At 41.5% G+C, this 26,210-nt stretch overlaps 2 protein-coding genes and 1 long non-coding RNA gene across 5 annotated transcripts; all 3 read left to right on the forward strand.

Annotated features, from left to right (window-relative positions):
• Window positions 1–787: 787 nt before the first annotated feature.
• On the forward strand, window positions 788–3,333 carry LOC121721089. Its single transcript, XR_006034740.1, has 2 exons — window positions 788–1,904; window positions 2,340–3,333. It is a non-coding gene; the product is annotated as an uncharacterized LOC121721089 (long non-coding RNA).
• A 5,584-nt stretch (window positions 3,334–8,917) lies between these two features.
• LOC121721082 (complement C1q-like protein 2) lies at window positions 8,918–10,536 on the forward strand. The gene is made up of 3 exons (XM_042107696.1): window positions 8,918–9,665; window positions 9,820–9,942; window positions 10,044–10,536. The coding sequence occupies exons 1-3, from the start codon at window positions 9,356–9,358 to the stop codon at window positions 10,322–10,324; spliced, it is 714 nt and encodes a 237-aa protein (XP_041963630.1). The 5' UTR covers window positions 8,918–9,355; the 3' UTR covers window positions 10,325–10,536.
• An 8,378-nt stretch (window positions 10,537–18,914) lies between these two features.
• Window positions 18,915–25,228, forward strand: ptrhd1 (peptidyl-tRNA hydrolase domain containing 1). Of its 3 annotated transcripts, none has more exons than XM_042107663.1 (4): window positions 18,915–19,378; window positions 19,830–20,588; window positions 21,315–22,429; window positions 24,812–24,899. In XM_042107663.1, exons 1-3 carry the CDS (start codon window positions 19,126–19,128, stop codon window positions 22,400–22,402), a joined length of 2,100 nt encoding a protein of 699 aa, XP_041963597.1. In that variant the 5' UTR covers window positions 18,915–19,125; the 3' UTR covers window positions 22,403–22,429; window positions 24,812–24,899. The 3 variants fall into 3 exon arrangements, with proteins under 3 accessions (XP_041963597.1, XP_041963515.1, XP_041963683.1); XM_042107581.1 differs by having other exon boundaries at window positions 18,917–19,378; window positions 21,312–22,429; XM_042107749.1 differs by lacking the exons at window positions 18,915–19,378; window positions 19,830–20,588; window positions 21,315–22,429 and adding an exon at window positions 24,147–24,650 and having other exon boundaries at window positions 24,812–25,228.
• Window positions 25,229–26,210: the final 982 nt, after the last annotated feature.

A 26,210-nucleotide genomic window follows, 5' to 3' on the forward strand; every position in this document is an offset into this window, starting at 1 on the left:
ATCTGCTAAAGGTACTCTCTGATACTAACATGTCTGAGTGTCAACCTGTCTCTGCTTGAACTACTATTTGGCATAGTTTGTTCGGAGCTGCAAAGCTATTTGAATCTAAGAAAACATCCGCCTCATCTGCGTTGTTAAGGGAAAGTTAACTTACTTGGCAGCTTTGTCTGTCTGTGGCAGCCACACATGGTCATCAGCATTAGTTGGGCCAAACTAAGATAAAGGTGGGGACACCTATTCAAAACATCCCAGTGCTGCTAACATTGTGTGTCAGCCAATCAAATATACCACAAATATTTAGGAGAAAGAATCCATCTAAAAGTATAGGCTACATGTTATGTGTTGCAACTAAAGACTGAGTTCGTTTTGTCTTTGTCTTCTCTCCTGTCAGTCGACACGAGGCCTGAGTGAGAGTGTGTGTGTGTTGGCCAGCTGATATGCATGAAGGTCACATTTCTGTTACAGACTGTAACTGAGAATACACATAAGAAAGATACATCTGACTGTTAACTATATTGAATTGTTTTTTTTGTTTTTTTTTGCTTCCTCTCAATAAGATAATTATTTTTGGGTTTTTTGCTTGGGATTCAAACTTGTTTGATTTACTGAACTATTGTCAACTAAACTAAAGCCAAGATTTTGTTAAGTGTTTGAAGTCTAATTCCTTCTCTCCTGTTGAGTTGTTCCTTTCCACAAAGGTAAAGGATATTCTGTGGTCACCATTGAGGGCACTCTTGCTGGTACGGTAAACACTAACACACTTAACCATAAGGTACAGATCTTCTCTGACTTAGCTGTGTGTGTATGAGTGGTTGTTATCTCTGCACTTGAAGGTCAGGGAGCCAGTGTAAAGAGAGAGAGAGAGAGAGAGAGAGAGAGAGAGAGAGAGAGAGAGTGGAGAAGAGAAAAGACGTCTATTACACTTGAATTATGAAGTTAAAGATATTTTATATCTAAGTTCGACCAATTTGAAGGAGTCTCAAATTCTCATTTAAAAATGACGCTTTGATGTTGATAGCGTAACATATTAATACAGTCAAGAGTGTTTGTTTTCCTGTCAATGCTAAAAGAGACATGTCTTGGTTGATATTCTTGTTAGATTTGCCAGTTTTGGAAAAGTATGTGCCACTGAATTACAATTGTTATTTAATAATTTCTACAGTCCTAAGTGTTTTTTCCTTTGGAACAAAATGGAGGGGGGTGATCTTATAGTCCTGGTTCTGGGGATGGGCCTCTGGAAACACCCGTAAGGGAGCTGAACACGCAGCAACGGGTAAACCAGAGACTTACATGCAGACCAGGGCTGTTAGGTTGCTTTAGGCCATCTTATCTTTTCTTCCCCTGGTGATTCAGGCCCTAGCCCTAAAATAAGATATACTCAGAGCCTGAGATTCTAATATATGAGAGATCTGCTCACAACAACAAGTAAGGTAACAAACCACCAACATTTGATTAAAGTGACTGAGTAGTCACACTTGAGTTGTATGACTTTAGGTGTACTGTAGTTACGCTTGACTTATGTAGCCACTTAAGTATATAAGCACTCTTAGAATGTAAAACTCTTTGTTTCAACCAGCTGTGCTGGGTTTGCAAAGATTCAATATAATTGGATGATTTTTGATCACTGGCTCCTGTCTCATCTTCTTGATTCCGAATTGATTTACCTAACAGAATTGCGAGAGGTCCCGGGATCCCAACATCTGGGGTCAGAACGAGCTTTCTGAAAAACTGTACACGGTGAGGTCTGGGACCTTGGATTTGGAATCCTGAAAGCCCTTGGTTGTCTGAGACAGCAAGGCGAGATGGCTGATCTTCTGACCCCCGGTGACGGGATTCTACTGAAAGGGAATTCTCCTGAGACGTCAGAGCGAGAACCAGTGATCAAGCAAAAAGGCGAACGTTCGGTGAGTAAAATAAAATAAAAATTAAAAAATCTCTTCCGGAGGGAGTCGAGGCTATTTTGTAGTAGTAGTCTTTGGATGAAAAGAAACCCAAAGCGAAGAGGCTCAGGGGTGATTCATCCTAAATAGAAAAACCTAGGTTTATTAGATCCTTTTGATATTTATAACGACCTCTACATAGTGCTCATTGGTGAGGGAAATAACAGTTTTGCATATTATTTGTGATGATCTAAAATGTATATTCACACGGTTAGCCTCAAATTACATTGATTTAATCAATGACTAAAATGTCATAGAGTCGCAACCTCCTACATCATCCTCCAGCGTTTTATATACATTTTGATATCTGATATCTCCACCTAGGAATATCTGTTGTTTTAACTAAATTTAGTGAAGCTTTGCAGAAAAAAATGAAATGCTGTGTGCTGTGCTATAAAGAGTGTTGGATGCCTGGACCAAAGCATCAAGGCCATCCTTGCTCTCCCCAATCCTCTACAAGTCACAGGAGCACATATGCAAGATGATGGGTATGTTAATTATATCAGATTACATATTCCAGTTTTGGTTTACATTTTCCAGTTATACATTTAATGACGGCCCCATAGAAAGTATGACCATTTTGCTTAAATACAGGCTAATTGTTTCGCCAAGCTCCCTGCTCCCCATGGTAATAGAACCTGACCCAAGTTATCCTGTTCCACGTGTAGGCCGCAAACACTGGAAGCCATGCGGACGCTATGTTCCTGCTTCAAGGTAGACACAGATGTGTTTTGACTGTTGATTGGCTAGGTGTGTAGGCCTTGAGCCCTGCCAGGTCCTGCTTTGAGTGAGACCACCATACACTATGGTGAGCGACTGGCTGAATGGGCCACAGTGGAAGAAATATAGGTTCTGAGGGCAGAGAAGGTTCTGGATAAAAAGGGGGAGAGGGGCACAAGTGGCAGAACTTTTAGCTTGGACGTATGTATTACTGTAAGCATTGCTCCACAATCTCGTGCTTCTGGCAGTGACAACACTGACAAGAGTTGAAGCATATCAGTTAAATTCATACTTGGGGGCCAGTTTAGCAAAGTTGTAATCTTACCAACAGCAGTGAATTTATCAAATTGTTGATGCTATGACGCACTTAGCTCTAGGACACAGTGTTATACGCGACAACATTTTAGCTAAGGGAATAATCTTGCAGCCTTGCTGCAGATCATAAGGGGGAGTCTGATTAAGAGTAGTCTGATAACATAGACAGCTAGCTCTTGCAGTGTATCAAGTTATGATTAAAGATAGCTTTTTCTTTCATGGAGGATGAGAGGTTGTTGATATTGACTTCACTACACTGAACTAATTTTGAACTAATAGGTTCATATGTTTATTAACACACCCACTGTAGTTGTTATATGGGTATTATTGTTTTTTTTCTCTTCATTGACATGGAAAAGGTTTTTACAACTGTTTTTACAGCTATGCAAACCAGTGTCAAGATAATATGGTATGATGACATACATACTAGACCATATTGTTTACAATTATTTTGGATACAGCAATAAAATAAAATAAAATACAACTTTTCATTTGTTTCAGACGTTCAGAATATGTTCAGAATAAAGTGCTAACCAAATTCTTTAAAACATTCCTTTAGGCCTGCTTTAAACAATGTGGAAAAAGGTTCAGATAATTTAGCTTTGCTGTATGATAAACAATTCTTGATATGAGGCACACACACAAAAAAAAGAGTATCCATGAAGATCATGATCATGTGAATTTATATTTCATTGCTAATTACCAATTTTGGTGACTGATCATAGCAGTATTGCAATTGAAATCTTTTTAATAATGTTAGCTGAAACTTAGGAAGTACTACTGGGGCCTTGGGCCCAGATATGTATATCTCTGTGTTTTGTTTCAGATGAAATCAGTGGTTAAAAAGGGGGAGCCTTACAGACTCTACTTTTTTCCCCCTTTGTCTATTGTTTCTTTTTCCCCTTAAACTGTTTGGTTAATGCTTTTATCACTGGTACTCTGTGGTATGTAAACTTTTCTTCACACCCTGTGAGAAATCAAGACAGTCAGGGCCACTTTTATACGTGTAACCATGTTGTTTCATTTGATTCATTTCCTTTATTGGGTTCTATTTGAGAATTGCTGAGAGACATTTCTTATGTGTTTTGGTTTTATATTCAGCTTTGCCTAAGTATTATACACATGGTAAAGAGACACAATTACTGCATTACTCTAAATTAATTAGTAGGCTCATCCTGATTCAATCAGAATGTGTGCTATTGTTTGATGTCAAAGGCTTCAAGACTTTTAAAGGGGGACTTGAGAGCATTGGATTCAGAACTTATTATTTTTATATACATGTGATTTAGGTCCTGATGCCTCTAAATCGGTTGATAATCTGAAAAGGTGGTACACCAATGGGATTATCCCAACCTGATATAGAAATGATATAGACGAGTTTCTGAAGTTTAGAGGGATTGACCAAATATATTCTTTTTGATTTACTGTGGTTGTTATTGTACACCAATCATGTGTAGCTATTTTTCATGACTTATGGAGAAATCAGTTAAATCATGTATCTAGTCATGTACCTGCTTATTTGGATCTGACTAACTTTAATGAAACAAGTGTATAATCATTTATATTTTATATAGTGACATTATTTGATTAAATGTTCCAGCCATAAAGGCTGAAAAAGGGGGACTGAGAGAAAGTGGAATAGAACATTATGTCCAATATTCCAATATGTGGTTTAATGTTCTGCATTTCTCATTAGTGGGTCACTTTGATACTAAAAGTATGATTCTATGTAATGACTGTATGATATCTGTACTGTCCCTGTGTATATCTCTGTGTGACTGTGTTTAGAGATAAGCAGGAATATTATGACTTTGCAGTGTTTCACTGTTCTGCATGGCTGCGTCAGTAGCTATCTGCTCCGGATTGCCAGGCTGCCACTAATCAGGGTCTGATTCAGTGTAGTCCATGTGAGATGGGATGACCAACGCCATCTCCCGTCAGCCTGGAAGGATACTTAAACCCTAACTATTTCCTTGTCTAGTTAGAGCAGCTGATGGATCTTTAGGTGAAGTCATGCTGTCTCTCCCTTGATGCGCATCATTGTAAATAAACTCTGTTCCTGATTTTTCATACTATTGGTCTGACTGGGTCTCTATTAAATCTATCAAAATTACCATCACAGTGTTTTATTTTCTCAAAGAAAGAACTGAAAAATGTTGATGTGAGTGTGTGTGTGTGTGTGTTTAAGTATGTTGGATTTAGTTATTGTGCACTTTTTTACATTTATATTGGATTTTATGGTACGGTGGTGTTTTTGCAAATGTTCAAAACTAATGCACAGTATATATATATGCAAGTGCAGTATTGCACTGTCAAAATTGTGTATTTATATAAACTGTGGGTGAACTTAAACTGTATGGCTATGCGGTGGTTCCTGTAGGCTTTGCGTGCGGTGGGGGGGGGGGGGGCTCCATGTCCATTTTGCTTGGGGCCCCCAAATTCCTTGAAACGGCCCTGCAGCAAAGTATTTGGCTGAGCAACGTAGGTTAATATGTTCTATGTTTTGTCCACATGATATAGGCCTATGTCTAATCATTGTTGCACTCGAACACTCTGAATCATTGTTGCACTTGTTGCATTGTTTCATTCGTCCTCCCTTTCAATCGCCCCGAGCAGTCGTTCTCTCTCCAAACTAACTTTATTCTCAAAATGTTGAGTTTAATGTCGACACGTCGAGATTAAAGTCGACATGATATTTCAACTTTATTCTCAAAATGTTGAGTTTAATGTCGACGTGGCGACATTAAAGTCGATACGTCGAGATTAAAGTCGATATTACATTTCAACTTTATTCTCGACATGTCGAGTTTAATCTCGTCATGGCAAAAATATTTTTCCTTCATGTGTGGCCCTAATACTCCGTCGTAGGAAATGAACACAACGCAAGTGGCAACAGTGGAATAAGCGGGATAATGGACTCCACGGTGGTCTGTTCACAGAAATTAATGCACTACGAGGTTTAAACGGCCCTCCGCTTCGCGTCGGGGCCGTTTTACAACCTCGACCGTGCATTAACTTCTGTGAACAGACCACCGTGTCGTCCATTATCCCTTACTTATTTTTATAACTGAATTTATGAACATTCCAGACACAATGATGACCTCATAATAGGGAGTCCAGCAAAGTTGGTCAATTAAAACACATCATACAGGATCATACAGTAGCCTAGGTTTTTTACACTGATGAGCCCAAAAACATGACTTCATTCTATGTCATGCTAGAGTCTACTACCTGCCTGACATAACAATATCCTGATATATGTTTTTCTTTACTGGCAACCATTATTGATCTTAAAATGTGATGAAGATGATATGGGTAAGTAGCTATGCTTGAAAATGCCAGTTGTGTCACTTGCCATCACATAGGCCATTATATAGTCTACACTAAGTAGAATCAGTAAGCAACTCATTAGTCTGTGTTCAGCCAACCATGCATGGGCATATGCTTCCTGCTTTAGAGACCTGACTATAAATGGGCTACCACACATTTGCTACTTTGTCCCTGCCAGTCAGGCTCATGCTTATGAACCACTGGTATGTCATAAAGGACATTTTTGGCCTTATCAGTGTAAAAGAAAATGCAGTTAAAACCTCTTCTCCCCTATGCTCAACTTTGCTGGACTCCCTCTTATGAGGTCATCACTGTGTCTGGAATGTTCATAAATTCAGTTATAAAAATAACTGTAAATATTGTTCTTTTGCATTTAAAGTTGATTTTTCAAGAAAAATCACTAGGCTACTCACTAGCCTACTATCTTGCTTCATGTCTTCATTTGTCAAAAATGTTTTTTAACCTGACATACACTTTAAACTAACTAGGCTATATCGGATATTTAGGCCTACGGTAGGCTACTTATGGCAGGCCTAGAGCAAAATGAACACGTGGGAAACGTTTTTTTTCTGTAGGCCTATGCCATTATAGGCCTACTGTATATAGGCTACTGACTGACCATACCAAAATAAAATGTGCTTTGTGGTCTGCAAATATCTGATTAAACAATAGCCAGATGAATACATTGTTTAATTTGAAGAGTTGGTGCTCAGTGATTAAGTAGCTCAACAGACAGGCAGTAGCCTAGGCCTATACCACAAATAACAGGGGTGTCAAAGACACAGCCTGGAATCCAGATGCGGCCCAGCCAGCAGCAGGCCCCAGATGTTAAAAAATAGATATTCACATCCAGTTGCCATAGACTATCTGTGTAATAACGTCACCTTACACAAACACACACACACACAACATTGTCAAAAAATTACTTATGCCATTATTTTAGGAAGGTGACGATAAGCAATATCTCCATGATATGAAATTACTTAAACCTCAGACTACAACCATCCTCAGGAAGGAAGATGCAGAAAAAGAAAAATGTTTGCTGCACTGACAATTACATTAAGTTGTTGCTGTAGGCTAGTCCTATACTCTCTGACAACAAGACTGACGGAAGGTAAGGTATTTCAAAGAGCAGTATATGACAGCAGTACATGATAATGTTTGCTCATAAGTGTAATAAAGGAGTATGTCACCAACCAGGACTTTTTGATAGGTTTAATTTGATGAACTTTGTTCATGTGATATTTAAGTAATACAACAATGAAAACACACGTGAGGAACATAACAGGTGTGTAAACACAAACCCTTCCTGTTCCCTTGTATTGGTTGTCACGTTGGTTTTACATAATCTTATAAAACAATAATATGACCTGAGCATCTATATCAATGTTGGAAATGCTAAAGACATAAGTGCATCTGCTACGAAAAAAATGTTCACAATTAAACCATAATAGATTAGGTATTACGATCCTGTATTCACATACAGTAATGGCTATTTGTTACTTTTCATGAATTATCACTGGGAAGAAAAAAGTTTAGTCACTAGTCAGGAAACAAAGTTTTAGTTTGATTCATCTTTGTTAATGTGTTATTATAAACAATGAAAGCACATATACACGTGTGTAACACAAACACTTCATGGTTCCTTGTATTGGATCACGTTGGTTTTAAAACAATAATATGACTTGAGCATCTATCCCAATGCTAAGACATAAGTGTGCATCTACTACGAATGGACACAATATGTGATAAAACATAAAAGAAAATGGTTACACCCTGAATTCATATACAGTAGCCTACAACAATCACTGACAAAAAATAAAAAAGAATTAAATGTAAAATAGAGCTATTTGTTACATTTCATGTGAATTATCATAGGAAGTATCAAGAAGGGTTTAGGCTATTACTAGCCAGAAAACAAAACCAATGTGATCCATTCACTCTCTGATTTTTTTTAGTTTGATTCATCTTTGTTAATGTGTTATTAGTAATAAAACAATGAGAGCACGCATGAGGAACATACACGTGTGTAACACAACACTTCCTTGTTCCTTATATTGGATGTCACGTTGGGTTTATAGAAAACAATAATATGACCTGAGCATCTATTGGAAATGCTACAGAATAGACACAATATACAATTACTGATAAAAACATAAAAGAAAATGGTTACCACCCTGTATTCACATAGCCTTTAACAGTAATGATAAAGATAAAAAAGCTATTTGTTACTTTGTGAATTAGTAAGTATCAAGGAGAAAGGAGTTTAGTCACTAGTCAGAAAAAAAAACCACCAGGAATGTTCACAACCTGATGTTTTAGAAGGCTGACCCTCTTTGATGACATGAATACTAATGAAATAACCTTGCGATTTCAGTTCCACAAGCATACAGTTATTTGTGGCATTTACAAAGGTGATTAATTAAGCCTGCTTTTGTAGAATGGTCAACAGATTTGTTGTGTGAACATTTAGCGGTTGTGAACAATTGTCACTCAACCCGCTGGTCAATAAGAAAATCCACGTCTCATACCGATGTCATTTCGTTTTATTTTCTTTTGATTGTACTACAAACAGTAAACAAACAAACAAACAAACAGTTTTATACAAACAATATCACACACAAAAAACACATAATCTGTAAAACTAAGTACAAAATTATTAAAAGTGTTTGCCTGGTAACCAGCAGTTGTTTGTGGGAGATTTAAAACGTTTCTGTAACTCAAGTCCATCCCTAGGACTAGCATTTCAATATTTACTTATTTAAAGGTAGGCCTAGACTAATCATGGGTCATGTGACAACTTTCACAGTTGAGACAAAGCACGACATACAAGATCATGACGTTTACATACACAAAAATATTATATTTCAATTATACAGCGCCAGGCATCTCTGTGGAAAAAAACCCAACAACAATAATGAGCAAAACACATGCACGTGCAGATTGCTGATTTCATGGTGGACTATGACTTGCACAGAGTTAATAATTAACTGCACATTATAAAAACGTCTCACAGACAACGGCCTCCAGCAAACCCATCTCAGGTGTCCATGATGATGAAGATTTCTCTGTCTGCGCTGCTGCTGCTGCTCTGCTCTCTGTGTGGGGCACACAGCCTGGCTGAGGGTGGAGATGATGTCTCAGAGTCCAATAACTACCAGCGTCCTCCACACAGCCTGGCTGAGGGCGGAGATGTGCAGGTGTCCAGCAGCCTGCAGCAGGATGGTGGAGCAGTAGAGGGAAACATGAGATATGGCGACAACTCCTGCCAACTATTCATTGGTCTGAGGGATGAAGTCCGTGAACTAAGAGAGACTGTGTCCACCCTCTGGAGCCAACTACAAGAACAAAAGAGGAAAGGTAGAGCAGCAACAGTGCATAGTATGCATGAGGAGGAGAGTACAACTAGTGCGGAACTACACAAGGGAGTTTTATAACAATGACATCCATTATCTACACCTCTACTGTAATAACTGCCAAGTATAGTGTGTGAACCATGTCATTTTTATTCCAGAACAAGTAGCGTTTGGTGCCTCACTGGGTCCTTATGGACAACAGGGTCCATATAACACTGAGATTACTCTGGTTTATAAGGATGTGTTTGTCAACGCTGGAAATGCGTACAACCCAACAACAGGTACATGTACATGTGTTAGCAGCTGCATCAATTTGTTTAAATGGGGGGTTGATCATAGAGTTATGTTTTGTATCTTGGCTTACACTGTTCTGTTGGTCCAGGTATCTTCACTGCACCAGTGAGAGGTGTCTACTACTTCAGCTTCTCTGGTCACCATAGCTCATCCAGATCCATGGGACTCAGACTATTCAAGAACGGCCAACAAATGGTGACGGTGTACAACCATGCTGCAGGTAACCGCCCAGAGACTGCAACAAATGGAATGACCCTACAGCTAGAGACGGGCGACCACGTGTATATGCGGCTTAGGGCAAACACATGGCTTTTTGATAATGAAAATGACCACAGCACTTTCATTGGCCATTTACTGTTTCCACTGTAAGATGATGTTCTGTCTGTCCTAGTGCAGCTAGCACACTCAACACAACACAGGTTACATTGCTAAATAAGGTAAAAGAGCAATGAGATGGAAATGTCAATGCTTTGATAGGACACACACACACACACACAAACACACGCACATATGAGCTATTGAAGGTTTCCTCACTCACAATTATGACCTAACATAAAAGAGTATGTATTTGTACGTTCAGTTGTAAAATTGTTAAGATTTTTTTTATAAATGTATTTTCATGTTTCTGAGGGAACTGAATTCTGAATAATGGGTTTTTTTTTGCATTGCTTATATTTTATGTTGTTATATGCAGTCCCCCCTAATCAGTCTAATTGTCAATTGAGTGTATGTTATTCAATGTTATATGATTATGCTATTATATCACAAACATATATTTAATGTTTATATAATTTGAGTTTATAAAATCCTGTAAAGTGTAAAGACAATAAAATTACTAGAATTGAATCTGAGATTCTCCAAAATATCAAATAAAAATGTAAACACAGAAGTGACTACAGTATGTGACTATGGGATCAACAGATGTCACATGACCATCTTACAGTAAATTGAATTCTATTTTTTTGTCATAGCCATAGCTGTTGAATATGAACACAGAATGGGTACAATACCTAATATTTAGTTAGGTCACTAAGATAACTATAGTGTGACTCTTCAGCTGAGAGCAGGAGCAGCCGTGGCCTACTGGTTAGCGATTTGGTCGGGCTTGTAACCAAAAGGTTGCCGATTCGATCCCTGAACCAGTTTGGAAAATGTGGGTGGGGGAAGTGGTTAAGCACTGCTCTCCCACATCCATGACTGAAGTGCCCTTGACCAAGGCACCTAACCCCTCACTGCTCCCCGAGCACCACTGTAGCAAGGCTCACTGCTTTTTTCTCATTTGTAAGGCTTTTGTTTTTAAGTCAGCAAGTTCCATGGCCATGTCACATGATCCATAACGTTTTATAGGAAAAGTTTATGCTACATATACAGTGTTGATGCGACAATGTCCAAAGTGTCTGTGCAAACCTTTAATGGTGCGTTATGGATGTGACGTTATGGACATAATGTCAATTTACAAGACTGGAGACTTTATTTGACCTCAAAGCTGATAAACGTCTGTTCTGGTGCCATAATAATGCCTCTGTCTCACCTTAGTGTTTACAATTGATGTTTCAGAGATTATTAGGCTGATCAAAACCAGGAAGGCCTCAGCATTAGCAAAACAAAACATAATATTAAAATACCTCCATTGATTGACATTGCCTATTTTCCATTAACCTGACTCTCCCCAGATGAATTTCGTTCCGCCTAGCTACACTCATCCATCTGGGATCGATCCATTGGAGAGGTGTTTCAGAAGGCTGGGCCTTATCAAAAATCCTTGCATATGTTTGGATAAGCCACTTGTCTGTCATCTATTGACGAGCTACAGTACTTCAACCACTCACATCGAAGCCAACCCGTGACGCTGAGAACAGTCTCACAGTCGCTTCTACGCTACGTCACATCTATGAAACTCCCGCCCTGCGTCCTGATTGGCTCTACCATAAAATCTGGTGCCGAAATCACTCTCAACAGAAGCGATCCCAGATGGATGTGAGTGGAGCTAGGCGGAACGAAATTCATCTGGCGAGAGTCAGGTTAATTTTCCATTGGTCTAATAACGAAAATCTGAGTGATTATCCTCCCATAATTGTCATACTGTGTTGGGGCAGCCGTGGCCTATTGGTTAGCGCTTCGGACTTGTAACCGGAGAGTTGCCAGTTCGAACCCCGACCAGTAGGCACGGCTGAAGCAAGGCACCTAACCCCTCACTGCTCCCCGAGCACCGCTGTTGCAGGCAGCTCACTGCACCGGGATTAGTGTGTGCTTCACCTCACTGTGTGTTCACGGGGTGTGTTTCGCTGGTTAACGTAGCAACCTCCTTCTGTTGCAGATGTGTTCAGCCTGCCGTTCACATCTGTTTAACACAGTTTAATTTGAAATGTGACGCTCATTGACAAAGGTTTACAACATGATATGCCAGCATATGAAGTGTCAGATCCTCTGTAGCTAATACCCACAGAGTAACATGAGTAACGGCAGCAATAAACTAGATGTACCGCATAGTGATACAAAATACGATCGCTGCTCGGTCCTGCACATTCTCTCTGCAAAAATAAATCACGCTTGTCAATTTGACTCCATGTATACTCCTGCAACTCATATGCATGTAAATGAGTGTGTGCATGTGTGAGTTTGCTTTAGTGTATAAGTGTGTGTTTGTGTGTGTTAGGGTGCTAATGTGTGTGTGTGTGTGTGTGTGTGTGCTTGCCTGTCTGTGTGTGTGTGTGTGTGTGTGCGTGCGTGCGCATGTGCATGTACTGTATGTGGCGCAGCCATGTTTGTCATAAGGTCGTACGTCCACCTCGGGGTACCCTTAAGTACTCCGAGGTAAAGGAGGCGTGCCTGCGTGAAATGCCGCAAGAAAGCTGGGTAATTCACACTTTCCAACTCGGGCAACGGATTTACGAGTCTAATGGAAAGGTCCATTATTTAGCGTTTCAACGAGTGGCCACAAATTTCATGTTCCCTGGTATTTCAGTAACCCGGAATCATTGACCAAAATTGATGACAGTATAAGAAAAAAACATATTTCTTTTTTATATATGACTGATTCTTTCTGTGGATCTTAATGGGCACTGAGGAAGCAATAATTTCATTGCGAGGTCAGCTGTTCAGACCCTGAAGGGATTTCTTTTTTGTTCATTGCTTTTTGTGAGAGTGTTTCTACTTACCTCAATAAGAAAAATAAATGAAAAGCCTATGTTAAGTACAAATATGTCTCATGAAGGCCTAAACAGAGCCCAGCCAAAAACTTGATCATTTTGATCAACTTTGAGGGACAGCTATGACCATGCAGGATCATCCAGACCAAACTTGACGATTTTGCTACATATGATACTATTCCTATTTATGTAGCACCATGCACAATTTAAGCCTCCTACTTGGTTTAGTTCTTCACTATGGGCTTGTGAATTTTGACAAAAAAAGAGGCCGAACAAAATCGATACCCCCCTCCCCCCGTAAAACTGGCTGTATCTTGGAAATTATTGATCTTACATAAAAGTAATTTTACAGTGTGTCTGAGACCTAAGTGCGTGGGCCCTGGTTGAATTGACGTGGAATGACCCTGTTGGAATACTCTTTCAATAAAGATGGCTGCTTACGCAGCATGAATGTTAAACATGGTGACCCCAAAACTTGAACATTACTGCGCTATCTGGCCAGTGCATATTGTGTTCGCGGAGGATAGCAGTAGAAACTTGTGTGTGATATTACGCAATGGGTATGTAGACTTTCTATAGTGTCTCGAAGAAGAATATGCTATAAATTCCTAAGCAAGTCACTGACCGCAACATGTGAGTATTCAAACATAGAAAGAAAACTCTTGGCAGTGCTTTTTGAATGTGAGAAGCTGCATGTGAATGTGTTCGGAAGACGTGTTGACATCCACACTGATCATAAACCAATAGAATCCATTTTCAGCAAGCCGATCAGCCTAGCTCCGCCACGTCTACAGAGAATGCTTCTGAGATTCTGCACTTATGATGTCCATGTCAAGTATGTTGGCGCAAAACATGTGCCTCTTGCTGACACATTATCCAGGCTGGTCAAAACTGGCTCAGACCAGACAATTCCAGACTTAGATGTCAGCATTGCTCAGGTCCTCAAGATACTCAACTGATCAGCAACGGCTGGCCTGAAAGTGTGCAAGACCTCTCAAACACATTACAATGCTACTGGTGTTTCCTGGACGATTTCTCATTCATGGATGGTCTCATAACGAAAGGTAGTCGAGTAATTGCCCCTTCAACAATGAGAGTAGACACATTACAGCGCTTACAGATGGTCATCAAGGCATATCTGCCACGCTTCAGTGAGCCCGCCGTACAGTTTACTGGCCAAAAATGCAGGACGACATCACTAATCTTATCAATAGTTGTAGTAAATGCCAAATGCACAGTGCAAAGAAACCCCGCCCACCAGAGAGGCAAATATCCACAACTAGGCCCATGGAGGTTTTGGGTTGTGACCTCATGGACTTTCAAGGGATCCTTGTGTCCATTGATTATTTTTCTGGGTATGTCATCATAAACTCAGTACGAAGCAGCACCACCAGTGTTGTAACTGCCCGTCTGAATGACAACTTCAGGCGATTCAGTCTTGCTGAGAGGATTATATCTGACAATGGTCCATCTTTTCGTTCCGTTCAGTTCCAGAAGTTTTATGGGCTGTTTGAGATCCACCACACCACCTCGAGTCCTTACCACCACCAAAGCAATGGTAGAACTGAACGTGCAATCCAAACTGTGTGTAACATTCTGAAGAAGTACAAGACTGATGCTGAAATCACACTAGCCATCCTGGCCTAACTCGACACCCCAGTTAGTGCAGACCTACCATCACCAGCTGAGTTATTTTTCAACAGGCAAGAAAGCAAAGAGCAAAAACTCAACCTCGCAGACAGAAGAGCAGCCCATCTAAAATCTCAGCGTGCACCACAGGAACGCTATGCTCCACAGCAGCATATCTGGTAGGCTACACTGAGGACGGCTCATCAGAGTGGAAAGCGGGTTACATAGACATTGCAGACAAACATCCAGATTCTTACTGGATCATCACAGAAACAAACCGTCGAATCAGGCGTAGCATGATATCAAGATTCGATATCCAGTCAAGCTACAATCAGCAGCTCATTCCCCTCATTATGCAGAGCTCGGCTTCCCTTACAGTGATGGGGATGCCCACCAAGTGTGATGCAACCAATCCAGTTGCCACGAGCCTACTTCTCTTGCAGCCCCACCTAATGACCCCAGGGCTGCCAACTTTTGTGAGTGAGATTTGGTGGGGCCAACCCAAATTTTGCTGCGGAAATTTTTGTTTGGCTCATTCAGCATTATACCGTACAGTAAAAAAAACATACATCAGTGGTTCTCAGATGTAGGGACCAGGCATGGACGGATTATGAACTTTTGGGCCCCTGGGCCCACATGTATTAAGGGCTCCCCACTAATTGTCGCATATGTGGAAGGGGGGGTTGGGGGTCCTCCCCCAGAATTTTTTTCATTTGTTTGATGTGATTTCCTGTATTCTGGTGCATTTTGGGGATGGCCAATACTAAATTCAATCAAATTCATAGCCTACATCCTGATGTGTTGATATTGTGGCAATGATTCCATGCAAAGGCTTGGGCTTCAGGGCCCCCTGACACCTTGGGCCCCTGGGTCTGGGCCCGGAAGGCCCGCACAGTAATCAATCCCTGGGACCAGGGTCCCAGAGTTAAATTAACATTGGTATCTAAGGGATCTAGCCTACTAGTAGGACCATGGGCGTCGGAGGCATTCTGAAAGTGGGTGGGACATTTTAGCAGGGGGTATGGGGGTCCTCCCCCAGAAATTTTTTTTTAGACTAGATGCAATTTCCTGAATTGTGGTACATTTAACAGGTTATTTAGATACTTCTATATAACAAAATGAAGCCAGCCTACGAAATTAATAAAGAGGAAATCATGCATAATTTAAAAATAACTCAATATATAGGCTACTTGGCTACGCAATAAGGTTTCCATTATAGCACCGCGGACCTTCAATGAACGCATGAAAGGTTTGTTTGAAATCCCAACACTCTTTCAACTACATACGTAATAGTGATCATCAAATACCTCCCCAGATTTCAGTGCCCATCAGTCCCAACATTTAACAATATAATCAAACACTCCAAAAGTAAATTAAATATCAAACTAAACCGAAAATGTCATGCTTTTGAAGGCCTACCAGTATGCCGCTCCAAGAAACGCATGTCTCAAAATAAAACTCGCATAAGAAATAAAGGGCTGTCTCGAATACAATCCTGCCCCTAAAGGCCTGTACTTTGTCTTAAGACCCCAGCCATAATTTGAGGATTTACACTATCTAAGTAGACAAACTGGCTTCAGATATCCAACAGAGTGAATACGAGATTGTGCAGTCGCTGCGGTTAGTGACGTGATGCTGTTAATGGGGAGTTTTACATAGCCTAGCGTAAACCTATAGGTTATTATTTATTTGGCATACCTATAAGGCTTTTTACCTTATCAAAAGTGAGGGGGATGACTGATCTCTTCAACACTGCGGGGGATTTGGCGCTTGTCACTGTGTGTGTGACAGAAGAGGAATGGGAGAATGCGTGTAACAAAAAAAAAAAAGTTTATGAGCGATTTACGCGCAAATGGGAGAATCCAATGAAAATGACAATGAAGCACTAAACAGATGCTGAAAACAGCACTGGTATTTCACACGGCAAAAGTGGGGGTGTCCAAACTAACAATTTTAAAAAGTGGGTGGGTGTTTTGTAAGAATTTAAGAGTTTGTATATTTTAACTTTTAAATGCATCAATCATATTGTATTTAAATATGCTACATTTCATATGCTACATTTCACAGTTCAGAAATGTTCAAAAATGTCTGTACATTTCAGCACTCCATGAAATTATGCAGAAGTGGTCACCTGTGTTATTCAGCTAGTTTATTTAAGATAATATATTGGTCATTGTAATAGCCATAGCCTATAGCCTACATGCTATTCCTTTTTCAGGATGTACCCATATCTGCATGATGCAAATGTTTGCATATGGCTTATGTCAGGCTTTATATCAATATTTGTGTCTCATTATTTGATTCTTCATATTTTTGCATTAATGTCACTAGGAAGCATGCCAATATAAATATATTTATTTATCTGTAATGGGATTGGCTGGAACCTGGCAATATAAGAACCATGATAGTGGAATAATCTATGGCTGAGCAATTTACAAAAAATGATGTAGGCCTACTGACAAATAGTTTACATTAGAATACATTATAATTTCGCCCCAATGAGGCTATGTAGAAATGTGTTGCAATTTCAAAACCGGATTACTCAGGAACCACTTATTGCACAGAGGCATGCTTTATATCCTCGTATTCGGTACGTTTGATGTTTATTGTGATATTGGGTTTGCCACGTGTTGTGTGAAGGGTTAGTGAAATATTAAACCGAGAGTAATGGGTGTGCACTGTGTGCAAATATGATTAGCCTAAATTGCACGTCGGTTCAATGTTAATTTTCTCATGAACCATTTATCACAGCAACTTGGCGCTAATATCATTGGAAAGCTTAGATTCCGCATGTGTGACCTGATGTGTGATATCATATGTATAGGTTTAGTTTAGTTGAACCTCATCTGCCAGGTATTTGACCTACCAGGTTGACACTTCAGCGTGAAAAATACTCAATAATACTCAAAGCATACCTAAAGCCGGGGAAATGCGGGGGGAATGCGCCTGGGACGGCTTCTGAAGTAGCATTGCAAATGAGAGAAAATTTAGAAAAGTCCACAGACAGGGGGTGCTCTTGAACCCTCTCACCGTCTCTGAAAGCATAATCGTGGCTCAACAGGTAGATCTATAGATAGGCTAAACTCATTTTTCAGGCATCTGCGTGAGAAATCGTGGGTGTGGCGTGTGAGTGTGTGAAACTAATCAAATGCGTGTGTCTCACGGCCAATGCGTGAGAGTTGGCAGCTATGTGACCCTCCTGACAAAATCCCAGTCCCTTCGAGAACTGTGTCTCCATTAAAGCCATCACCGCCACCACAATCACTGGCACCCAGGCGATCCGGACGGGAGACCAGGCCTACAAAAGACCCCAACTTTGTTTACACCTAGCGAAAATTGTGTACAAAGGCAGGTGCTGAGGACCTAGCCGCATAGTAGCCTAAGACATGTCCTGGGACCTCTGTCTTACAAGTGTGAATTAGTTAAGTGTTGGACAATACCTCACTTGGATATTTTGATATTGTTCCCAGTTAGTCGAATTCGGTCTTGAACACTTTGTATTTTTGTACCTCATTCAGAAGTGTTCTAAAGCACCGCTCAAAAAGGTGCATGTTGCAGTTGATAACGGTCTGAGACCATAGACCTATCACTGGTCTTTGTTATACCCTATCCTGCCACCTTGTGTTATGTCCTTGCATTACGTATTACACCCAGAATGCTGTTGGAATATTCTTTCAATAAAGATGGCTGCCTACGTAGCATAGGCTATGTTGAACAGCCTCATTTGAAAATACCAAACATCTCTCTCTCTCTCTTTCTCTAGAATAGAATAAACAAAATACAATAGTTTGTCGTTTTATATGGCATTAGCCTACACAAGACCATTTTCAGAAAGACTCTGCAGACTCAGGTGAAGGTTTTACAAAGACAGGCACCTGTTTGGTGAGCTGCAAGTTTAGCCTGATGGATTTCTCATTGAGATTTTTATTATTGATTATTTCGTAATAAAATATCAAGGCAAGACTTGACTATTTGTGTTTTTGTGGCGAACTAGGCTATTTGTATAGGCAAACGTGCATTTTTTGGAACGAGCTTTCGCTGTTTTCAATAGCAAGTCAATTCAGTAAAACCAGACTGTATATACAGTAAAATAAAACTAACGGATCATTATAACAGGCATTTACGGTATTTCAGCCAAAGATTGTTACAATCTTTGTTTCAGCGTCCTCCACGCCACAGTCCACGCCCACCCCTCCATCACACGGAAGTTTCCGTGGTGCAACAAAATGAACAGCTGTGCGAAGTGTTATCTCCCTCCGCTTTATTGTTTACATTTCTTAATTGTTTACTCACACGTTTTCCCGGGGTGCTGAATGTTATGTGGCATTAAATAGTTATTGACTGACATTTTAAGCTGGAAATAGTGCCACTGGAGCCTTTGAATTAGTCAAAATGCCGAACCGTGAGACCCTTGAAACTCAAATCGCGTCTGTGATGGAGATCTTGGCAAAAACTGCAGTAGCAGAAATATGTAAAGTTGTAGACAGTGGTTGCTTGGAATTTAGGGTAGAAATGTGTCGCAGACAAAAGGAGATTGAAGCTCTGCGCAAGAAAGTACGCTGTCTGACATCAACTCGAGAATCGTGGTTGGGTTTGGTTCCTCCACAGCGGCGCACAGTTGGGGTTCAGGTCGACACGGAACAAGGTAGGCCGTGAGTAGATGGTTGAAATGTTACCAATTAAACACTTTAGCTTGTCTTTCAATCCAAATGCACGCAGTACAGTCTTTGTTTTCTCCTGAAACGCAAATTGTGTGTGTGTGTGTGTGTGTGTGTGTGTGTGTGTGAGAGCGAGAGCAAGTCAGCCTGCACATGTAGGCCTATGTGTTTGTTACAAATTTATAAAAGGTCCTTGGTAAATTAACAGAATCACAAATTCCTGTTTACTTTCTTGTTTGGTTGTGTTTTGATGTTTTGCATGTGTGTGCACTCTGTATGCTTAGCTGGTCTTGTGATTTTATTAATGGTATCAGTAGGATATTATGTTGGTATTAGTATGTATCTACCTGCCTTACTAAAGCCACTCTAAAGTATCTTCACACACATGGCGAGAACAGAAAGTAACCCTGCAATATGTCCCCCCATCCAACCCTTCAGGTGTAGCTGAGAACCAGGGAGTGGCACGGGTGCCGTGTCAGGGTGAACCCAAAAGCAGAGCTGCTCCTGGGCTGACCGTGAAGGTTGAGCAAAGGCAGGGGCATACTGCCCAGGACACTGTCGGTCAGCAGAGTCCTGGAGAGGAATTTGCAGTGGATTTCTCTGTGTCCGAGGTGGACTTTCCTTTGTGGGCGCCTGACATGTCAGGTTCAGGTGGTCCAGACTGCGAGCTCGGCGAGGCCTCTTTCAGTGCTCCAACACAGTCACCCGGCCAAACAGATTCCTCCGCTGACCCGCACCCTGGTGTCAGAGACGCTGATCCTCAGTTCAGTCCATCACCATTAGAGAAACCCAGCTGCGGTGTCCTCCCTGCCGCGTTGGCGGCACCTATCAAGATGGAGCACAGAAACCAGTGTGTGTCCACCTCTAGATCAGGCAAAGCTGAAACAACCGGCCAAGATGGACACACAGGCACCTGGCGTTCACACGCAGCTGAGGAGGACGATGGGAAACATGAGACACTCGCTCGTGCGGACAGCGGTCAGCAGGGGGAGCGCAGGGGGCAGGGTGAGGGCACTGACTGGGGTGCTGGGGGGAGACTGTTCCTGTGTCCCGGCTGTGGACAGGGCTTCCCCTGCTACCAGCAGCTCCAGGCTCACAGACAACAGCATGCTGGAGAGAGGGGCACCAAATGTGGCATGACACCTGTCAATGGAGCTGTCCAGAGAGCCAGTGCTGACAAACAGCCCAAGTGCACAGGTGAGTGACATCATATGAGAGCAGCGACAGCAAGAGAGTGACATCATATGAGACCATGTACACACAAAACATGCAAGAGGAATACATCTAGATATTACGTACACTGCAAAACTGGCCCTTCAAATATAGCACAAATTATAACAAATCTAAGCATACTTAAAACAAGCAAATGTGGCTGCCAATGTGTTAACCAAAATTATCTTTCTTGATGAAGACATCTTAAAATAAGACAGGCTGACCATTAAATTAAGCTGGGCTAGTCAGGGTAGTACTGCAGTAGCCAGTAAGGTTGTGGGTTTGATTCCTGGCTGCCACGGTTGTGCCCTTGAGCATGGCACTTTACCCTAAATTGCTCCGGGGAAACTGGCCCTTGTAATAATTGACATAAGTCGCTTTGGATAAAAGCATCAGCCAAATGAATAAATAATAATAATAAAAAAATAATAATAATATCTGAGAAAGTAAAATTATGTAAGTCTCTTTATTCTACAATACCAACTACATATTTGGTTGGAATAGATGGTTTACACTTGGTTACCGGTAGATAAGCAGTTATTGCAGTGTAAACATTGATGCAAATTCCAAAAGGCCAAGTCTATATGAATGTGTTTTACTATTTAACTAAGTACCCTGTAAAGCTGTATTTGTAACCTTTCTCAATAAGTTCAGTTACCATATAAATTCATTTTTTATTACTTTTAAACCACTTTTTGTCCCCTACAGAAGATGAAGATTGGAATTGTGAGGTTGAGAGAAAACTCCAGCTAGAGCTTCAGCGTTTACAGGACTCCTTTTCCACACAAGACACGGAACAGCAGGACCGACACTCACATCTCACACACTCTCAGGACTCGACCTCTGCTCTCACACACTCTCAGGACTCGACCTCTGTGCTTACGCACACTCAGGAGCCTGTGGGGTTTGGAGAGCTGCAGCTGGAGCTGAAGGCTGAGCGGGAGGAGGAGGAGGATCAGAGCCTTCACCAGGGGGCAGTAGAGTGTGCGTACAGAACAGGAGACCTGGGGCAGATGGAGGAGTCTGAATTTGGACTGGGTCTTCAGGGAGAAGCTTCTGGAAGCAGACCACTACACCTGGGTCTGAAACACCCAGCATGGTATTGTGCAGACTCCCTAAAGGAAGGTGCTGCGTTCGCGTCCCCCTGGAATGGCGGGGCAGGGACAGGGGCAGGTGTAGACCCTCCCCAGCAGAGGATGCTCACAGAGAGGCCAAGCTTGAGTGGGAGGGGCCTCGTCCCCACAATCCCACAAGAGCTTGCTGCAGCTTCAACTCGGTCGAGAGAGTCGGTGTTCTCTTCCGGCTCCTGCCTTGCCAGTGCCGTGCCTTCTCTTAGCCACGCCTTCCCATCCTCCTCTTCTTCCTCCTTCTCTTCTTCCTCAGTGGTTCACAGGCGTCTCCTCGCCACGACGGCAGAAGCCGCGGCAAGCGTGGGGCCTTCCCAGCGCCTCTTTCGCTGCCCGTCTTGCCCGAAGAGTTTCGGCCGCGCCACAGACCTGGAGCGCCACCGGCGCATCCACACGGGCGAGCGTCCATTCGGCTGCGGCGTGTGCGGCAAACGCTTCAGCCTGCGCTGCAACCTGGTGACGCACGAGCGTGTGCACAGTGGCAGCAAGCCCTTCGCCTGCCGCCACTGTGGTAAGCGCTTCGCCCAGGCGTCCAACATGAAGGCGCACCAGCGCATCCACACGGGAGAGAGGCCCTTCCACTGCCGGCTTTGCAGCCGCAGCTTTACGCAGCTCAGCAGCCTCAAGACCCACCAGAGACTGCACAGCAGGGCCACCACCAGCCAGTACTGAACACACGACAGGGATAAAAACTACAACGTATTTATTTCATACCGATATTACTGCTGTTTTGAGTTGTGCTCTCTGAGTTCAGTGTACTTCTGAAAGAAAGAAAGATAGAGAAACTGGTCTAATTTTTACTGGTCTAATGAAAAGACAAAAAAAAGACAATCAAGAAGCCTTTCCACATGAAGCGCCATGCACAGTTGCTTAAAGCTTGTTACAGGGATTACACCAATGAAGCTTTTTGTCATGAGTTTCTAGGAGTAATCTTTGTGGGTTTAGGGAGATGCTATAAAGCAAACATGACACAGTTCTTAAGGAATTCTGCCTAGATTCCTCATATACTTTGTAGCTAAGGAATATGTACCTCCATTGCCTGCATTAGCTTCTAATGGCCTGTGATTACTGCTTAGGTGAGATATAGAATGAAGAGGAAAGTGCAAAGTCTAACTAAAGCCAATATAATAACTAGGCCAAATCAGCTGAGTCAGCTCAATTTAATAACTAGGCCAAATCAGCTGAGTCAGCTCAATATAATAACTAGGCCAAATCAGCTGAGTCAGCTCAATGCTCCCACATGCCACACGATGTGCTGCTGTTCATGTGCGAGAATTGCTTGTTGACAGACTTTGCACTTTGCCAGCCATTTAAATCAGGGTCTATGATGGTAAAAAAGCAAGTACTATGAGACATGAAGTGTGATGGACCAGGAACGGGACAAAAACGGAAGAAGCCTTTATTTGGAAAGTTCGAGAACACAGTACAAAAAATACCCCAAAAAATCTTTGCCCATATAAGGAGTGTTAAGTGAAGCTGTACTGCAAGTTAGCTCTGGGGAAGCAAAAATCTTAGTTTGTCATCTTAATGTACCGAAGTTCACAGTACCCACTCGAAGGCAGAGGACAAAAGTGTGTAAAGCAAAATGTCTGCAATCCAGACTTCTTCGTCCCCACTAGAGTTTCACAGGTGCAATCATTTAAAATCCCCATGTTATTTCCCCATAGCAATAGGAAAAATCACAAGATACCGGAACTTTTTTGTAGGCAAGCTTCATAGGTCTATTTTAAAATGTGTAAATTCCATCACAAATTCCTCAACAAATTTGACACTTGGTTTGACAGTGATGGTGCTGTAGTGTCCATATCCATTTTTGGCTTAAAAAAATATTTCCTATATCTTTGTGGAGGTATATTCACCTGAATTTGACACCATTTTTAGGAGGAAGAGAAAATAAAAGTTGGGTGTTGCTTCCCCTCTTACTGACTTTTGTTTCTGTGTAGAAGAGTGAGTCTTCATTAATACATTCTTCAAAGCTATATTTGTGAACTTTTCCGTTTACTGTGTTGAGGGTAGACAACTTTCCATTCATTTCAATTGAATACTGAAGTTTAATCGGTGTAATCTATTAGTATAGTGTTTTTGCCTACACAATAACTGACAAGTGGCTAGGCTACTTAAGCTGTTCATTCAGCCATGAGCACACTTCCCCTAAACCACTGAAAATAGTGTGTTTACCTTGCCTAGGTGTACCTCAATCTCTGTTTAACGAATTAATATGTTTGTGTCAGTGCTGTAGCCTAAAATATAGGCCATGGCTGTGTTTGTATAGGCTTTTAATTGGGTGTATATCAATGACACGATTCAGCTGACATTCATCCTCCTTATGGCCTCCTTACACCAAACAACTTTGACAAGATTTGGGAAAGATTCTTGGAAGATTGGAGTCTTTTGAGGAAAGTTTGAATGGGGGGCATTAGTTGAAAGACTACAATCTTTCAAGAATCTTTCCCAAATCTTGTCAATATTGTTTGGTGTAAGGTGGCCATAAGAACCCTTAGATACCGTCTCTTTTGGCGCACAGAACAACATCCGAGCTTCACTTTGTGACTTTTATTTTGACGACTATCTACAACGGTGATGCCAGAATTCTAACCGGATGTAGGTCCTGTCCCTGCCGGTACGGTGTCTATACTCGGTTTGTGATAGTTCTCTGTGGTGTTTTCCGTCATAACATTCTTAAAGAAAAATATTCGTTACCGTTTTCGGAAAAATGGCTGCGACTGCCAGCGCACAAAAGAAGCTGGTTCAGTATGTGGTGGTGCGGTCGGACTTGATTCACACCATGGCGTGGCCATTAGGAGCAGTAATAACGCAAGCCTGCCACGCCACCACCGCTGCCATACATTTATATTACAGTGATCCCGATACGCAGGATTATTTAGCAGACCTGGACAACATGCACAAAGTGGTTCTAGAGGTAGAGCAATATACAAATCATCTCCGTAGATAGGCTACTGCTATAGTGCCCATGGTTTACTTCTCTTTAGGCGACATGACACCCACCACCATTGCTTGCTTGTAGCTATCTTGATGTAGGCCTAAGACCATTTCACTTTTCCCCTCCTCTCTGTTCTGCAGGCGAAAGACCAAGAGTCGCTATCGAAGCTTGCATCGACTCTAAGTGAAAAGGGTGTTGCACACAAACTATGGATGGAGCAGCCAGAGAACATCCCTACCTGCCTTGCCCTGAAACCCTACCCCAAAGAGACAGTGCAGCCATTCCTGCGCAAATTCAAACTGTTCAAGTGAACATGGACAAATACCTCTGTGTTTTTATAGCCTACTGATGTCTGGTCTAAACACTCTCTGAGTTGACATCAAGCTCGGTCATCTCATCATCCTGCATCTATCTGCTGTTGGCCAATATGTTTTAATCCAGACAGAGGCCCAAAGAACTGTATAACAAATCTGTTTCAAGTTATTGTGTGTTACATGCATACCCTAATGCAGGTTTCTTTTTCTTTTTTGAGCTGAAATAAAAGTCACTCTAAATCTTCCTGATAATCTTGTCATATGCACAAGACTCCCCTGTACTGAAAAAGTAAGCATGAATTCTGAAGTTCTACATTGTGACTTGCATTGGACCTTTCACAAATATGTAAAAAATGTATGATAAGAAAATACAATAATGCATCAGAACAGAAATAAAGAAAATAAAGAAAAAAGCTTAGGTGTAAGTAAAATCAGGGATGCAAACTGCTCACCTTTTAAGTGAGATTCACCTTGTTGATGCCAAAATAGTTCACTTCTGTGATTAATACAAGTCTGTGATTAATACAAGCTACAGATGCATTCCAGACAATGGAAGCCGGATCACGGTATGTTGATTGGCAACGGACTTCCGAGTTGTGTGGAATGCATCAAGGCCTTCTTGCTCTGTTGAAGAGGAAGCTGAAGAAGCAGGCGAGGAGACAAGAGATGTAGAAGAACTAATGTTACAGTACAGTACACCCCCCCCCCCAAGGATGTACTAATTTCACCCCACACCTGAATTGGAGGAGCCTTTAGCCTTGTTCTGATATAATAATGGAAAAAGTAATTGATAATAAATGAGAAAGAGAGAGAGAATTGTGGCATTAATTAATGCAACATTTAAACTGTGAGTTCATTGCCTATTGCTTCATTGCAATCTTGGTCCAAGATTCAAGAACAAAATCACATGTAGGTATGAATGCACACAAATAGGAACTGAATACATGGTGTTTGTGTTTATGAGGGCATGTGCATTGTCAAGGACTGTAATTGATTCAGCATGTATTTAATCTTCTTCTCCAGCCAGTTACATCTCAAAACAACAGTGTCCCTTGTGCAGAAGGCACAATAGTCTCATATTAGAGTGAATATAGTTATAGTAGTATAGTATAATATAGTGGTGAATATTGCTGTTTTCATTAAAACATAGCCTAAAACATATGCCTAAAACCTTTATCTGTCATGCTTCTTCCCATTGGAATGCGACGGAACCGGAAGCGTCCAG

The sequence above is a fragment of the Alosa sapidissima genome, chromosome 1 (genome assembly GCF_018492685.1).
Source record: "Alosa sapidissima isolate fAloSap1 chromosome 1, fAloSap1.pri, whole genome shotgun sequence".
In the NCBI taxonomy this organism is placed as follows: Eukaryota; Metazoa; Chordata; class Actinopteri; order Clupeiformes; family Clupeidae; genus Alosa; species Alosa sapidissima.